Source organism: Phalacrocorax aristotelis, chromosome 9 (assembly GCF_949628215.1).
Source record: "Phalacrocorax aristotelis chromosome 9, bGulAri2.1, whole genome shotgun sequence".
Lineage (NCBI taxonomy): Eukaryota > Metazoa > Chordata > Aves > Suliformes > Phalacrocoracidae > Phalacrocorax > Phalacrocorax aristotelis.
In genome coordinates, this window is record NC_134284.1 from 36900273 (window position 1) to 36917877 (window position 17605).

At 48.3% G+C, this 17605-nt stretch overlaps 1 protein-coding gene across 1 annotated transcript in view; it reads left to right on the top strand.

Moving 5' to 3' along the window:
* MDGA2 (MAM domain containing glycosylphosphatidylinositol anchor 2) overlaps positions 1-17605 on the top strand; it is a 398250-nt gene that overhangs the window by 330485 nt on the left and 50160 nt on the right. The window contains exon 10 of the mRNA XM_075104400.1: positions 13616-13764. Coding sequence (XP_074960501.1) covers positions 13616-13764 — 149 coding nt within the window. The remainder of the gene's footprint in view (positions 1-13615; positions 13765-17605) is intronic.

A 17605-nucleotide genomic window follows, 5' to 3' on the forward strand; every position in this document is an offset into this window, starting at 1 on the left:
CTGAGCTGTAGGTCTACGTCTGGGGGCCAAACCGGTGACCCCAGGAGTTGGAGAACAAGCAGCTGCCTCCCTGGATGATGCAAGTGCTTCAGTGTGCGATGCTCTGGGCTGGTGGTAGTTATTTTATGTTAGATGAACAGAACAATGATCTGGTCAAAAAGAAGAACAAAAGGTGCCCCTTCCATGGGGTGGTTACTCTCGAGGTGTGTTTACAGGGAGCCTGGTGCCTGGGAGCGAAGAGCGTGCCCCGCTTAATATTGGAGCTGAACCAGGCCCTCCCCATGAAGAAACCTGCCTGCTGTGGTTGCTGCAAATAGCTTCAGCAGTGTTTCAGTCCCACAGAGCCTGAAGAAACTGCACTAAAGGACGTTTAGCAGAAAGCCCTTGAGCATCGCCACTGCAGAGCTGACCCAGGGAGTGCCCAGGGGGGAGAAAAAAGTCTGCATTTCAGTAGTGCTGGTGGGAGGCAGGGGCAGTTCGTCTGCTGGCTGGCATTTTGTTTAGTTTCTTCCTCCAAAATGTTTGTTTGCTTGTGTGATGTGAGGGTATTGTGTGTCGGTTCTGGAATGAATCAGAGCAGCCACGAGCTGTCGTATTTACCAGGAACTGGAGAGCCTGCAGTAGGGAAGGGATGGGTGGTAAGGCAGCTGCATAGCCCTGAATGCCAGGAGTGGAGAGCTTACAGCTGTCTAGGAAGTCCTGATAAGCTTAGAAAGCATCACGGGAGCCTGGACCCAGTGGGCAGAGCCGCAGGCAGGCAGGGCTGCAGGGCAGGCGGGAGGAAGAGCTGCGGTACCCCTCAGTGGAGGGGGGGAGGCTCGGCTGGGGTAGCAGCGTGGCCGAGGGATGGAGCCAGCCCCCCTGCTGCTGCCTGTTCGGTGGGCTGCTCCCAAAGGGCTGCACGGAGCCGCACCGTCTCCCAGCTGCAAACGTTTCCTCCGTGACTCAGTGTTGCGCCCTGATCCTGAGATACGTGTTTTGCCAGGCACCGTCAGAGCTTCCCCACCTCACCCCTCCCCAATGGCCACGCTTTTCTCCATGTGCGTGTGGTGACACATTGTTATTTACGATTTCATGACAGCATCCTGCTCTCTGTATGACACCGCTTTCATTTCCCTACCCATCTTTCCTTCATCAGGTCTTTAGCACTTACTGGCAAGTGACACTGCTTCCCCCTTCCACGCCTGCAGCCCCTGGGGGATTTCTGTGGAGTTCACTTCGGCAACAAGTAAATTACCGCCTCCACCTTGAGCGGAGGCTTCGCTTTGGTTTCCTTTGAGCTCTATTTCACCTTGCTTTAGGAACCATTTCTACTCAGGCACAGACACGCACCTGCAAACATGCCTGCATGCCCTGACGTACGTGGGGTGCGTGTAAGTGTGCACGCGTGTGTGTGTCAAGAAAAATTACGGCACGAAATCACAGCACGTATATACGTGCATGTGAGCTTGCAGCGAGCTCGCCAGCAGAAAGGGAGCTGTGTGTATGAATCAGCCAGCTTCAGAGGCTGCTCTGAACTGGATTTATTTATCCCTCAAAATGTAACCGCACAGGTCACGTTTTATCATGACCTGTTTGAAAGGAAATCCAAATACATTGTACCATGTTGTAAACCTAATTTCAAATTGTATTGAAGCTTTTTGTCAACAAACACGGCCGCGTTAGGCACAAATGAATTGAAATGAAACTCGGCATCGCATTGTGTTTAGTTCTCGGTGAGATCTGGTCTCGCTGTGAAAAGGAACAATGTTTTTCACCGTGAATCCCGTGTTGGAAGGAGGAGGAATTGCAGAGAAGAGCAGCATGAGCTCTTCTACAGCTCAGCCAGCAGGTGTCACGTTTGGTTATCGCTGGCAAGGCATTTGATCGCGGCACTGGGGTCCTGCAGCTGCAGGTGCGAGGGTAGGGATCCGTGCAGGAGAACCAGGGAGAAATCATTAACAGGCACATGAAGAAGGTGTCTCGTTGGATGCAATGTATAGTGTACTCCATGGCATAAACTTATATTAAATTAATTGTTAACTGGGGTGTTGGTTTACTGGTTCAAAGCACACCTTTCCATACCTGGAATGGGAACCTCTTAAATCATTTGGGACGGACAGAAGTACATATTCATTTAAATTCGTGCTCCAATTAGGCATTTGAAAGTTCAGTTATATCCTCAAATCACTCCTTCCCTGCAGGTTGCAGTATGGTAGCAAATCTATGTATCACTTGGGAGGAGACTTTTACTGGAAAGTACGGAAGGTGTCATCCCCAGGTTCACAGTGTTGGGAGCAGCAGGTATGTGCCTGTTCCTGCAGTAAAGAATTTCCTGAAGGAGCAGCCTCATCCACCTACTTTGTGGGGATTATTTATTATTAATGCTTGCACTCGCTTAGCTTTAGTACTACTCTGCACTTAAGCGCTTCGTCAGCTGCTCAGCCTAATTGTTCTGTTATGGCTTAGACTGCCCTTTCCTGGAAACCAAAGCCTAAAGGCCTTCCCATGGGCAAACTTGCTTTTGGTGGTGTAGGAACCCCAGATTATGATCTGGTGCTCTGGACTCTAGTCTGGGCTTTGCTTCGCAGCCTGCATTGCCTCGTTCCTGTTGGATCTGCAGGTATCAGTGTTAATTTTCTCATACAAGGATAAATGACTCTTTCTGAGTTTACGTGGGTCTCTCAGGTGGGGTTACAGGTACAGACTGTAGGCACAGGCTCTGTATTTGACTCCAAACACCTCCAGTCCCTGGAAGTCACTCTTTAGGAGGACTAAGGGAAGGCCACGTCTGCACTATTTGCTGTCAATCCTCAAGGTTTGACCAGGCAATATCTTAGCGAAGCTGTGCAGATGAAACCTGCACCATATTAGCACAAATTGAAAGATTTGAGGATCTATGGAAAGTTCCAAATGAAAAATACCATCCAAAAGTAAGTGATGTGAGGATGATGGCGACTGCAGGCAGGGGAAGAGGGGATCTGTAGCTGCGCAGCTGGAGAAAGGAATAAGCCAAGCTTTTGTTTTGGAAGTCTGTGGAAGAAAAAGCACTGCTAACTTCTGGTGTGAAGCTGGTAGCATATGAAATACAGAACATCGAAGGGGACTGCAGGTGGATCCTCTAAATGGTGTAACAGCAGAGGACCCTCGGAAAGCCACAGTGGGGGCTGATCTGTGAAGCACCATGACCTTTTCATAAGGAGGAAGCTTGTTTTACTAACGCTGTTATGAAAGCTGGGGAGAACGGGGTGGGCAGGTGGTTCTGGCACCGGACTGGGTGAACTTTCCAAAAGGACTGAGACTATGTGAAAATGGATGTTCAACTCTAACAGCAGTTCTGGCCACAAAAAATCATTGGCAGAGACTTCTGCAGATGTTGAAACGCATTCCTTTGTGCTGTTCATCCTGAACTGCTTGGGTATCAGCCACCTTCCAGCCTGGATTTGGGGTGGATGGGGACAGGCAGTAGGGTCAGTGATGGTGGGAAGCCCAAAACAGGGGTGCGGAGAGCTGGAAGGTGTGGGATTACAGGGAGGCTGGAGGTGACGGGGGTGATTCGGCTGCAGGATTGGGACTGTGTTGGGAGGCGGAGCGGGTCTAGGAGAAGACATATGCTTCCTTTCACATATGCAAATAAAGAACAAAGTGTCTTCTCTTTCTTCTTGAAAATCCTTCATAAAATATATATCCTGTAATAAAACAGAGCACAGTAACGGGCAGCATTTTTCATAAACTCTGTGTCTTCCAGTATTTTACACAGTTAAATATATTGGGTTTTTTAGGATTTATACTTTCCATGCATTTTAAAGATAGAAAGGTCTGGAGCTGAATTTGCCAAAAGGGGAAGGATTTGTATATCTCTGATTTTATTTTATTTTTCCCTAAACGTTTATAACTGCTGTTATAAAGTGCAAAAAACCCTGATCATCGCTTATCCTGAACTCCTTGTCATAATAAGCTAAAGTGCATATGTGCTACCAATATGGAACAGAGATGGCGAAGATGCTGCATTCCCAAACCATCTAACACCAAGCAAATTAGCAGAAATAGATATGAAGATAAGGGGAACATAAACAGACAACGCAAGGAAATGATTCCTTTAGTGCTCTGTCTGCGTGTCTACTAAAGCTGTCACTGTTACTGGTGCTGTGCCTGCACAGTTACTACTGTTTGTTTCTGCATGACAAGCCAGCATAAACACTAACCCGGTACTCTGAAACTCCATCTGGGGTATATAGTCAGCTGCTATAATTAGGGAGAGAATGTCGTTGTTCAGTTTATTGCCATTGCTTGAAATCAGTGGGTTGTGTTTGCACTCATTACAATTTAAATTTGCAGTGCTGGTTCTTGATTTCCTACGTTACTTTGGAAACCATGTACTGGCAACTGAAATGAAACTATTCTTTTAGAAGATTATTTTATTTTCCTAAGTTTCTGAGGGATAAATGACTGAGTGATCTGAAAAGAACCATGAGAAGGTCTGTGCCTGGTCGAGGAGTTTCTCTAATAGGAAAACGTTCAGGGCCCATTTCAATAAGTGCATAAGTCTGCTTCTGTTCAGGAAAGTACCTCAGCTTTTGCTGAGATCCCGGTGGTGCAATGGGATGTAGCAGGAATTTAAGAGTAAACAGCTGAAATGGCTTTTCTGTTTGTTTGCTTCTTTTCTATGAATCAGTTCATATTGTCCCTCATACCATTTTTAACCTTACACTAGTAGAAACCCAGAATCCCAGACTGGCGGGGGTTTGAAGGGCCCTCTGGAGCTCACCCCGTCCCACCCCTGCGTGAGCAGGCACCCCCAGAGCAGGGGCACAGGGCCGCGTCCAGGCGGGGGGTGAATGTCTCCAGGGAAGGGACCCCACAGCCTCTCTGGGCAGCCTGTGCCCCTGCTCTGGCACCCGCACAGGGAAGGGGTTTGTCCTCATGTTCTGGTGGAACTTCCCGTGTTCCAGCTTGTGCCCGTGGCCCCTTGGCCTGGCGTTGGGCACCGCTGAAAAGAGCCCGGCCCCATCCCCCTGACACCCACCCCTCAGGTATTTATAAGCACTGATGAGATCCCCCCTCAGGCTTCTCTTCTCCAGGCTGAACAGACCCAGGTCTCTCAGCCTTTCCTCATCAGGGAGATGCTCCAGCCCCTGAGCATCTTGGCAGCTCTGCGCTGGCCTTGCTCCAGCAGTTCCACATCCTTCTTGAACTGGGGGGCCCAGAACTGGACGCAGCCCCCCAGATGCGGCCTCACTGGGGCAGAGCAGAGGGGGAGGAGAACCTCCCTCACCCTGCTGCCCACACTCCTTTCCATGCACCCCAGGACACCGCTGGCCCCCTTGGCCCCAAGGGCCCGGTGCTGGCTCAGGGTCACCTCGCTGCCCCCCAGCACCCCCAGGACCCTCTCAGCAGAGCCGCTCTCCAGCAGGTCCCCCCCAGCCTGTGCTGGTGCGGGGGGCTGTTCCTCCCCAGGGGCAGGACCTGGCACTGGCTCTTGCTGAATCCCGTGAGGCTCCCCTGGGCCCAGCTCTCCAGCCTGGCCAGCCCTCGCTGGATGCCAGCACGGCCTCTGGTGCATCAGCTGCCCCTCCCAGCCTGGTGTCATCAGTGAACTTGCTGAGAGGATGCTCTGTCCCTTCGTTCATGTCGTTGATGAATATGTTGAACAGGACTGGCCCCAGCACAGACCCCTGGGGAGCACCACTAGTGACAGGCCTCCATCCAGCCTCTGCCCCATTGATCACAACTCTCTGGGCTCTGCCATTCAGCCAGTTCTCCATCCACCTCACTGTCCTCTTGTCTAACCCCCACTTCCGAAGCTGTTCTGTGAGGGTGTTTTGGGAGACAGTGTCAAAAGCCTTGCTGAAGTCGAGATAAACAACATCCACTGCTCTCCCTTCATCTACCCAGCCAGTCATGCCATCACAGAAGGCTGTCAGTTTGTCTAGGCATGATCTCCCCTTGGTGAATGCATGCTGACTACTTCTGATAACCTACTTGTCCTCTGCATGCCTGGAGATGACCTCCAGGATGAACTGCTCCATCACCTTTCTGGGGATAGTTGTCACAGAATCGGTAGATAATATTTTGGATGTACTGCCTGGCGGAATTCAAATGCTGCACAGCAGAGGCTAATGACTGCAAAAGGGCTTTGTGAGCGAGAGGGGCTGTTAATGGGGAAGAGCACTGCATTTGTTCTGCAACACGGGGACCAGTGACACACGATGCTTGGTCCTCTTCCTGATCCACTCTCAGATTCATTATGAATAAGTAATTACCGAAACTAGGCTTGTAACTTGATGACTCTCATCCGTCAGAAAATAGTGATGTTTTAATGTTGTCTGCTATAGTATGCTCTAACACCGGCGAGCCGCTCTCACCTCATCCAAACGTCAGAAAAACATGCGTGTCTGCTCATGGTTTGGTCAGCTGTTGTAAAGAAAAGCTAATTATTATTTTAGAAACACGGATAACTGCGTCATATCAGTTATATTCAAATAAGTTGCACTTTCTGGTGCATTAGCGAGTGCCTGAGGAAGTCCTGCTGTAACCCATGCCATGCTGGCAGGTGTTTCTGTGAATCAAGAGCAGAAGTGGTTAGAGCTCAGAGGTGATGACGGTGCCAGAGCTGGTGAGGCAGCTTTGCAGGCTGCTTTGTGCCCTGTTCTGCTCAAACCTGGGGATGCATCTGTTTGTCGTGAGGACTCTTCGTGCTAGAAAGGCAGCAAGAGGCGTTGCACCTTGGCTGCCTCCATTTATGAGGGCGATTGCGCTGCCGTAGCTGCAGCAGCTTCTCATCCTCAGGAAGTGTCCCCAGCCAGCTCTGAGCCATTTCAGTGTCCTGTCCCCGGGCTGGCTTTGCTCCGGGATGGGTTTGCGTGGCAGGAGAATGGTGTTCCCACAGCCCCCCGGGAAAGGGCTTGCTCCTTCACTTCTACAGAGCGCACTGCATTCCTCTTCTCCCACGTCCCACTTTTTCCATGAAACCTTCATGCAGGCACTGTTTCCTTCCATCCCTGGTTGCATTTCAATAAGGTTTAGGCTGAGCAATGCAGCCCATCCCCATCGCACATGTGTTTGAGGGGAGTTTGTGCCTGTACAGTGGCAAGTAGTGCTGGTGCAACCATTACCGAAGAGAGTGCACCTAGAACAAATGCAACCTGTCCCCAGAAAAACAAAACACAATCGTCAGATAAAACATTTTTATGGATGTATTTTCCAAATTCATCACTATAAAATATATTTTTCCACATTTTAAAATATATTTTTCCATGGGCTTTCTCCACTCTGCTATCCAATGAATAGTTTCGTCCTCGTATAAGAAGCTGTACAATGCCCTACCTACTGCTTGTCCGCAGGTGCGTGGTGCCAAATAGCAGAGCAGTGCTGGCATGTCCGTGTTGTGCTTATTCCTGAGATGCTGAGACCCGATGGTGAGCGCAGGGAGATGCTCCGCTGGACCGCAGCAGCCTCCACGCATCAGTTCAGAACTGATTTGCCAGCCACCACGTGGGTTTCTCCTGCCTGTGCACATCAGTGGAGCAGCCACACTGCTTTCGGTACAGATGCTGCCTCATTCGAAGCGGGCTCAGATAACCGCTACTCTCTGCAGGCAGTAAGCTTTTTTTCCTACGAATATACCTGTTTAAGTTGTCCCTAGCTGGCTATCCACTATTTGAAGTACTCTTCAACTAAGTCCTCATGCTCAATACATCTTTGAAGTGAGTAGATTCTTGTCCCACACATTAATGTTCGGGAACTGCTGGTCAGAAGGACCTTGGGACATATGTTCCTTTTTGCCACACTGATTCATTTCAGTCATGTCCTCAGATCAATATTTCTGGAGAACTGGTATCGCATCTCCCTGAAGTCCTATTTCAGACTTATATAGAAATTAATACGGAGCAAATTTTAACTGCAGTTAAAACTGCAGTGGTAGGGGACAGAGGGGGGACTCCTATAAAGGCTGTGGCTGCTGCCTGGAGAAGGGTCTGTGGGTAGGATGTTCCCCTGGCTGCTGGTCTGCTGGGCTTTTAGTAGAGATGCAGAAAATACACCAATAACGCCTAATAAAAAAAAAATGTTTGACCTCTTGATATTAAAGACACAAGAAGGAAAAATTGCTGCTGGCTGGCAATAAGCACAGACCTCTGCAGTGTTTCTACGATTCAGGAGCTTCAGCAGGGCTGGGATGTGCTTGTGAATCCAGATGAATGGTACCGGTGATTGGGTTTTTTTTCTTCCCCCTTGTGCTAACCTGAGGAGGGAGATAGCTAAAATCCTAAACAACCCCCGTGTGCCCGGGACAGCAGTTAGCCATAATTGATAATTGGAGGCTTCGTATGCAGATGCATTCAGGGTGATGGAACAACAGAGACAAATACAGCAGGCTTTGTAACTGTGCTGCTCGTGCTGGGTGGCCTCTGCAAGTGTGCCGGGGAGGAATTCACACTTTATTTTAGCTCTGTAGCCTCCAAACACAGATATTTGGTCTGTCTGTTCACAGATTTTTGCCTTGTGCGGGGGCCAGCCCAGACGAGCAACACTGTGTTCGGTATTTCTTCTCCTTACCCCGCTCCCACCCTCCCTGCACACACAGTCCCAACCGTCTTTATTTTGCACATCCTATATATTCACAAGGTGAAAAAAAAATGTTTTTCTAGTGCTAGAAAGGAAAACAAACAATATACTCCACATCAAACTGTCACGTATCCTGTCCCTGGCAGAGCCCCAAGCATCACAGTTACTTGGATTCCAGCAGTGTGAGCACAGAGGGAAGGATTAATTAAAACTAGCACCTGTTAATGGAGCTCTAAACCCAACTTCAGATTGTCTTAACAGACACTAAAAATATCACGGCATTAAATTTTTCTCCCTTGGGACCTGCTGGAGCCGCATGCTAAGCGAGAGGCTGCCCTTCCCAGGGATGCAGTGCTCCTGGATCCGTAGAAGCTGCCCTGCCTTTAGTCCTTTACCGGTGGCCATGGCACGCTGCTCCTCTCACCAGCACCCTCCTGAGGACTGAGAAGAGTTTTACCATTCTCCTCTATACATCTGAATCGGCGCAGACCTGGGGTGCCTCCCAGTGCACCAAAATCCCCTTCGATGGGCAACAGAGGGGTGATCAGTTGGTCACAGTTACCTCCAGTTAGCTGAAGCCTGGTGAGGTTTGGTCCCAGCGGCAAGCCGACGTCTGCCTGCCTGTCCTGAAATGTTTTAATAAATCCTTGAATGCTGCGAAAGCTGAAGGGAGTGAGAGGAAGGCTGGTTTTGCTGCCTGTGCTTAAAAAGGCCAAATGGTCTGAGCCAAGGAGGTGTTTCCTGTACTCGGAACAAAACAAGGGGGTTTGCCTTTGGAAGGTGAGACTGTCATTACTGTAGGAAGGGAGGCAGGTGCAGGTGGAGCTGGCAGCCCCAAGGGATGCCCAGCTGGGGTACGAGGGACAGCAGCCCCACGCTCTGCGTGCTTGAGACATCTCTGCAAGTGGGCAATATGTGATAACCTCTTCCAAGCACGGCCAGGGCTTGAAGCTGCTGAGCTAACTGGTACTGCAGAGTTCGTTGCTTCCAAGTAAGCTGCTGCCTCCCCACAGCCAAATCATAGAATCACAGGATGTCCTGAGTTGGAAGGGACCCACGAGGACCATCGAGCCCAACTCCTGTCCCTGCACAGGACACCCCAAATTCACACCATGCCTCTGAGGCCTTGGCCAAGTGCTTCTGGAATATCGCCATGCTGGTGCCGTGATGCCTCCCTGGGGAGCCTCTTCCAGGGCTCCACCACCCTCTGGGGGAAGGACCTTCTCCTAAACCCAGCCTCACCCTCCCCTGGCACATCTCCCTGCCATTCCCTCGGGTCCCGGCGTTGGTCACCAGAGAGCAGAGACCAGCCCTGCCCCTCCTCCTCCCCTCGGGAGGGAGCTGCAGAGCGCCATGAGGGCTGCCCTCGGCCTCCTCTGCTCCAGCTGAACAAACCCAGGGACTCCAGCCGCTCCTCGTACGGTTTCCCCTCTAAACCCTTCCCCAACTCCGTGGCCTCCTCTGGACACTCTCCAGTACCTTTATACCCTCCATGTTCTGCGGCGCCCAACGCTGCCCACAGCACTTGGGGTGAGGCCGCCCCAGCGCGGGGCAGAGCGGGACAATCCCCTCCCTCGCCCGGCTGCGATGCAGGGCTCGATGCCCCCCAGGGCACGGTCGGCCCCCTGGGCTGCCAGGGCACGCTGGTGGCTCGTGTTCAGCCTGCCATAGACCAGAGCCCCCAGGTCCCTGCAGAGCTACTCCCCAGCCCCTCGCTCCCCAGGCTGTCTGGGCAGCCAGGGCTGCCGAGCCCCAGGGGCAACACCCGGCACCTGCCCTTGTTAAACTCCATACGGCTGGTGATTGCCCAGATCTCCGGTCCGTCCAGATCCCTCTGCAGCGCCTCGCTGCCCTCGGGAGTGTCAACAGCTCCTCCCAGTTTTGTATCACCAGCAAACTTAGTGTTCCTTCCAGTCCTACATCCAGGTAATTATGAAGACATTAAAGAATACTAGCCGTAAGACAGATCCCTGTGGAACCCTGTTAGTGACTGGCCACCAGCCTGATATAACCCCATTTACCGTGACCCTTTGAGCCCAACCCATCGGCCAATTGCTCACTCACTGCATTACGTGCTTATCCAGCTGTGTGCTGGGCATTTTGTCCAGGGTACTGTCATGCTAAGCCAAGGGCTGTTGCTAGGTCTCTTACACTCTTCATTATTTCTTTATTCTTCTAGTGGAGGATAATCTTTGCTGGACAGCATCGCCTCTGGAAGCAGCACGGTTGGGTGGTGGCAGGCTTAGGGTGTTTGTCCGGAGTCACAGCAAATGGTCGCCGTAGCGGGGGACACCTGCCAAGCCCAGCAGACCCCCGACGTGTCTCCGAGCTCATGCCCTCCAAAGGCAAAGTCTGCTTTTCATGCACTCTGAAACACTGCCCTGCTTTCTTGTACTTCTGAAGTTCACAAGTTAAGGTCTTAATGTTGTGTTGTTAAATTTTCAGCATCTCCATTCACACCAGAAAGCTCTTCTTTTCGAAGGGATTTAAAATAATGTAACTCTTCATGAGTCCTCATTATTTCTCAAAAGGGGACTGTGTTGTTCAAGTGCCCATGTTGTGACAAGCGTCTAATTATGGATCTTTTCTGTAGACCCCCAGAGATGCCATTATGTCCACCTGCAGTAGAAGGGGGAAGATTATAATTTGCATTCAGCATGAGCTTTTCTCCATTATTTCCATTGCACATAAATAAGGAAAACAAACCTTATCGACCACTGATCCTCTTTTCATTTATCTTGCATTTCATTTTTTAAAACAGCCGTTTTGCTTCGCTTCTTTTCCTTGGAGTACTGTTGTTTGCTACTTCAGCAAACTCTGCCCTAGTCCGGTCTAATTCAACGTGCACCTTCGCTGGGCAATCTGGCAAAAATATCTTGGCTAAAAGGGCTTGTCATCCTTTGAAAAGAAAAGCCTGGCCAGAGGGGATGACACACTTGAAGATAAAAGCTTGATCAATAACCACAAGATTGGTAGATATTCACATGATTTTTCCTTTGTCCCTTTCAGGTTTGAGGTGTTTTTTTTAATGCTCTTTTCCCATCTTCTCACCACCTTTGCGATGAACGAAATTCTCAGACTTCTAGGTAAAAATGCCTCCCCACCCATCTCTATTTACACCTGTAGCTAAGAATAGTTTAGAGGAGAAAATACCTAAATACAGTGTGCATTTTGGCGCAAGCTCCTAATATCTGAATTAAAGGAGGTGAGTAAAGAATGCATACCCCTCTCATAGGTCAACATGAGCAAGCAGACCATGGCCTCCCATGAGGCTGTCCCATGTTTTTCATTGCATATCATAATTACTCCCACTAAGAAAATCCCTGCAGAAATAGGAGGACAGAGGTATAAGCTTTGGGAGGGGAAAGACCTCATTCGGCCTATGTTTTTCTCTAGTGCCAAGTCTCATATAGACCTTAACAGGAGGATAACATCTGCAAATGTTGTGGTTTCCCATGTTTCATCTCCTTTTTGCATAAATCAGGTGACAAAATGTAACATTTAAGACAGCAAAGCCTAGTCTGGGTTTGCCCCCATCCCAGTCCCAGCAGCACTACGCTCAAAGCATAGAAACTCCAGAGAAAGGAGGCAGAGCTGGGCAGGGCGAGGATGGCCTTGTTCCATGGAAGATGGCCAGTCTTTGAGTTGAGGTTTCCTTCCTGTTGAAACAGATCCAGGGCAAAAACTGGTGATTAACAACCCTTCCTACAAATCCAGCTGTTAAAACTTGTTTCAAGGCAATCCAAACCTTTCTGCTTTAAGAAGCAGAAGCAATGCGGTGTCGTCGGTATGGCACGCCAAATTAAAATCAGTGCAAAATGACTTAAAAATAGAAAACTGGTCTGTGTCGCTCTGGCATGTACTGGTGTGTCCTCTAACATTGTTTGACTTTGCTTTAGGACAAATCCACCGAGATTTTTTTGGGGGGTATGTTGGAATTTCATGTTCCAGCGGAGCGATGTTCCCTCAAAGGTTTTTGCAGGCATCCCTGTCCCTACCACATCTGCTCGTGGTCTTTACGGACTCAGCGTATTTGCCTATAGAGAGGTGCCTGGTGCTATATGAGATGCTCTAGGATGGTGTACGCAGCTCCAGCTATGGCTCTAGCAGGTCCTGGGTCTCTTATAGCTCTTATGTCATATCTTCCCGCTGGTCTAGATGGCTCAGCTACCCTACGGCATCTCAGATGCTACTACACGCCCATGGCTAGGCAAACGGATTAGTCATTTTTGCTGTTATAGACAAATCACTCTTTATGGGATGCTTTAGAGGTGCAAAAGTAATTTGCATGTAAAGGTGTCACTAGTATTCATGGGTTTACGTCAAAGGGCGCTCAAATTTAGTGAATTCAAGCAATATTTTGTCATGCGCTCAGGAAATCATCCATAGGTTTTTCATGTTTTCAAAGGATGAAGGCTATAACAACATTCTGGTGAAACCCTCGTGTACTGAACATGCACCGTGAGATGTCATTTCCCTCTGTTGCGCAAATTGGTATGTTCAGCTAAATAACGTAGGGTGACGGCGTGCACATCTGTGGTGTCACAAAGGATGGCTTGTGTGTTTTTTCACTTGGGAAGTTGGGGAGGAGAAGATGAGATGAAGGCAGCAGTTGCTGGAAATACCCATCTTGTATTTCCAGCTCACGGATGTCATTTCGCATTATTTGTGCCAGGTGCAGCAGCTGTCACAGAGTTTCTCTCTGCTCAGTGTAGTGCAGATTGTTTTGATATCTCTATTTTAGTCAACTGGGCCATGAAAATTCAGCACAGAGCCGTGTTACATTGCTCTAGCTGGCCTTTGCTAAGGGTTAACTTTTCCCCTCCCATGCCCACACCTGGAGGAGTGAGTTAATGATAAAGGCAAACCATTGCCACAAATCCTTTAAGAAAGCAGATGGAGGCAAATAATTCCAAAATGTGTTTCTGGAAGAGGATATTTGATAAAATGACTCAAAACACAGGGGGAGAGGGCAGTTGCAGGCTGGGTCTCAACACTTGGCTCCAAAACTGGCTGCCTGATCATTCTCTGGTTTCTTTGTTTTCCCTGGTTTTATTCCTGTCTCCTACAGGCAAAGCCTACGCTCCCGAGTTCTACTACGATACCTACAACCCCCTGTGGCAGAACAGACCCCGTGTCTACTCCTACAGTCTCCAGTGGACCCAGATGAACCCCGACGCTGTGGACCGCATCCTTGCCTATCGCTTAGGGATTAGGCAGGTGAGGAGAGAAACTCGTTTGTGCAGGACATGCCTTTTGAGTGCTGACCTTTGTGAGGACTGCGAGCTTTTATTATTTTATTTTATTTTATTTTATTTTATTTTATTTTATTTTATTTTATTTTATTTTATTTCGTTTAAATTTTTTTTACTCTTATTTTATATTTTTTTTTCCTCTCTTATTTTATCTTCTGTGAGTCAGAGTTGTTTCTCCTCCTTCTGGAAGGTTTGCTGCCATCTTGCAGAAGTAGTCCTCTGCCACGTGCAGATCCTGGAAGCTCATTTGCACATTTGCAGTGTGAAGCGGAGAGATTAAAGAGCTCTTCCTCAGAGCGTTTGCAGAGGCTGTGGCTCAAGATATGCTAGAAAGATCACATGAAAGAAACTTGCAGTGAAATTAAACTTTTTATCTCTCTGTATGTACTATATATCTTTTATTAGATCTTCCATGTGAGTAGATAAGTGTAGGGATAGCAGTAGATTTCCTATGGAAACACATGGTGATCCTTGAGAACCAAGACATCTTTCCTGACTGCACAGAAGGCGATCACACTTGTGTCTTCATAGATTCACTGGGAACTTCCCAGTGGGGATTGGCGCCGTTAAGGAAGTGTGGGACCAACCCGCTTGCAGAGGAATTGTTAAATTAACATAGCCGTCCCCAGTAATTTTCCCATTAACAATTTTAAAAGAAAAATCTCATCTGTCTTCTTTGAAGGTTATTGCTACAAAGCTTGAGTTTTAATAATGATTAAAGAACCAATCTGTGCTTTGCTTAAACTCTTGTTAAATGACAACGCCTCTGCCTACTCCCCCTCGCGGGGCAAAGCGATCTTTGCCGGCTTTTGTACTTTCCTACAGCAAAGCCCGTACAAAATCCCACAATTTTGTGTTCTGAAGGCAGAAGCTGTTGTGCCGTAACGCTTGTTCGCGATCCTCTCTAGAGTCTGTCCGTGCCAAATGCTGCAAGTGTGCCCGAGGCTGACACTGCCACCCTGGGTTTTGGCATTGCTGGGCTTCCTCAAGGGAAAATACACGGTTTGAAAACACAACGCTCCTTGCTAAGAGCACCTCCTCGGCCCCCACGTCCACCTCCGAGTCACACCTGACTGGCTATTTTCCTGTTTACTTGTGAGAATTCATCTGATATTGCTTTGGTCTTGTTTTATGCTCTCCTGTTGAGCTCGCTTTTCTTTAAATGATACCAGAGCTGATTGATTTAGCAAGTGTGTGTTTGGTTATTCAATGCCTGAACTAAGAGTTTGTGCAGGGAGAAAGAGATCGGGGATTAAGAGAGATTATAGAAGGCACGTTTTTGAAAATGTGGTCGCAGAAAGTATTTTATCCCCGCAGATCTCCCACTGGGATGAGCTTCGTAAGCTGCAAAATAGATGTCCAATTTGAGCATGTTATTTATGCTGAGTGGACGGGGTTTTTTTGCTTGTGTAACTTCTGTGGTAGTTCTGGAGTTGATCAGGACACGTCCAGGGAACAGCTTTGATACCTGGAGGGTGCTGGCTCTCCTTCACTCAGAGTTTGACTCTGCCTGCACTAATTTGAAATGAAAATCGGTGACTTTTAATACATGTTTATGCAAGCGTTTGCATCATTGGGCACAAATCAGTTCCGTTATTCCCAGTACCCAAGAGGAATTATTAAATTTAAAAAAAAAAAAAAAAATTGCTGAAGTGAAAGAATATATAATGAAATTAACTGCATTAGGATTTTTAGCTTCTTTTTTTTTCCCATTTCATTTTAATTTACTTTTAATTATCAACAATCTCTGTCAGGATAATCAAAACATTTTCCTTTTGTCTATCGAAAGCCACATTTAAAACCATGGGTGATTTAGAACCTAGTGAGCCATCCGGACACGCTCGCCCGTTATTGCAGTGATTCCCCCCGAAACAGGGGTGATAATTAAACTTCTTAATTTTTTTTACACCTGCCAGTACTTGCTACCAGCAGATTGCTTTCTGAACTGTTTGGGTTTAGGCAGTTTATTTGATTTAACAATGTATTTTTTTCCTGGGTTTTCCTATCATTTTTATTTAACAATAAAACTGGAGATGAGCATCCTTTGGGAGGGGCAGAAACCACTGCTCACAGCTGGGCGAAGTTCATCGCAGAAACAGGGCGGGGGGGATTTCCAGGTTGAAGCGAGGGGCTGAGCTAGAGAGCAGCCTGCAGCCCAACACGCTGCTGTTGTAAAAAGTGACCGCGCTTGATCTTTGTTTTAATCTCCTAATGCACCGCAAAACGCCGCCAGTGGGCTGGGGGGGGGGTCAGCGTGTCGGTATCCGCCTGCGATTCGATTAACGCCGTTACCTTTATCTGATCAGTAAATGGCTTTTGGGTCTGCTAACATCCGAGCCCAAGCATCGCTCCCTCTTCACCCGACCTGTGCTTTGCTGCCTCACTTCCCGCAGAATCCAGGCAGTGTTTTGGAATATTTAGTTGACAGCAGGTTCAGGCTTGCTGAATTCTCTGTGGGATTGTTCAAGTCCGAAACATTGACAATATTTTTAAGGCCATTTTATAAAAACAAGAGTTTCTTATGAGACGCAGGGTGGTTTAGCTCCGTTTTTGCATTCGCTAGGTGCTTGTAGAAAGCAACGCAAAGGATGTGCTTAATAATGAAACTTTTAAAGGGCAAAGGGGACCGGTAATAGAATGTGGCAGACTAGGGATTTTCCTTAAGGACAAATTGCTGTGCTAGAAGTAATTAGATTATACAGCATTATAGCAACAGGGAAGTATCTCCACTGGCTGGCATATTGAATTGAAGAGCTGGAGATGTCTCTGCCTTGACCAGCTCAGGCAAGCAGAGTTTTAAAAAGCTTTGCTGGCGACAGAAACTACTGGAGAGAAATGCCCCGTACCAGAGGCATAGTGCAGGCAGAAGGCAGGTGGAACAGAGATGCTGAAGCAAAGGAGCCGTGCCATGCTGAGGGGAGAGGTATGCAATGAAAATAATTCAGTTCTGTTCACTTAGAGGTACGAGCAAGAGGTAGGAGCTACTGCACCGCGGATGCCAGGAGCAGCTGTTGTGCTGTTGGGACCTTCAGGATTCTGTAGTTTTTTGTAACAGTGAAAATACATGTTTTGAGAACAAAAATAACCAATTTAAGAAGGGAACTGAAAATCTGTAAGAATCCCTGCGTTTATGTGTATGTTATCTATATGTCTTTCATTAAGATCATTGTACAGGGCTCTCCCCACCCCTATATTTAAAGGTACAGACTGCAGATACAGCGCAGTGATGGTGAGCAGGAGTTTGTTCAGTCAAGTTTGGCCTGCTGACATGATAGCATGCTCCCTCCTGGGAGAATCAGGGAGGAACGGGAATTGTTTACAGCACTTTGCTTTCTGCTGAAGCCCAGACACTCCCGTTGTTGCCTTTTGGGAACTCGTCCTGTGCTTAACATTCTTTTTGAAGAAGCACAGGCTCTTGTCTGCGTTTCCAGTTGACGCAGCGCACGGACAGTGGCTTTCTGGTGCGGGGTTTTAATCGGCTTTGAGGATGCTGAGCTGCAGTATCTGCCAAGCCTGCTGTGACGGAGCATCTAGCTGCCGAGCAGAGTGCACGGCTGTGCTCCTCTTTAATTGAATAGTGACAAATAACTCTTTTTTAAAAAATGAGGCGCTAACTAAATGGACGGAGTTTCCTTATTGAGTGAGTGTAAGAGCTGCTGTTCACGTGCTCTGATAGTGCTCAGAGCCCTCAAGCATGTCTTGAGGAGGTGGCGCAGCTCTGCAGTATGCATCCAGGCCTCGTCCCTCCGAGGAGTTTTTATGGATGTGGTCTTCTCCTCATGGAAATTTCTGGCTTGTTCACTTAG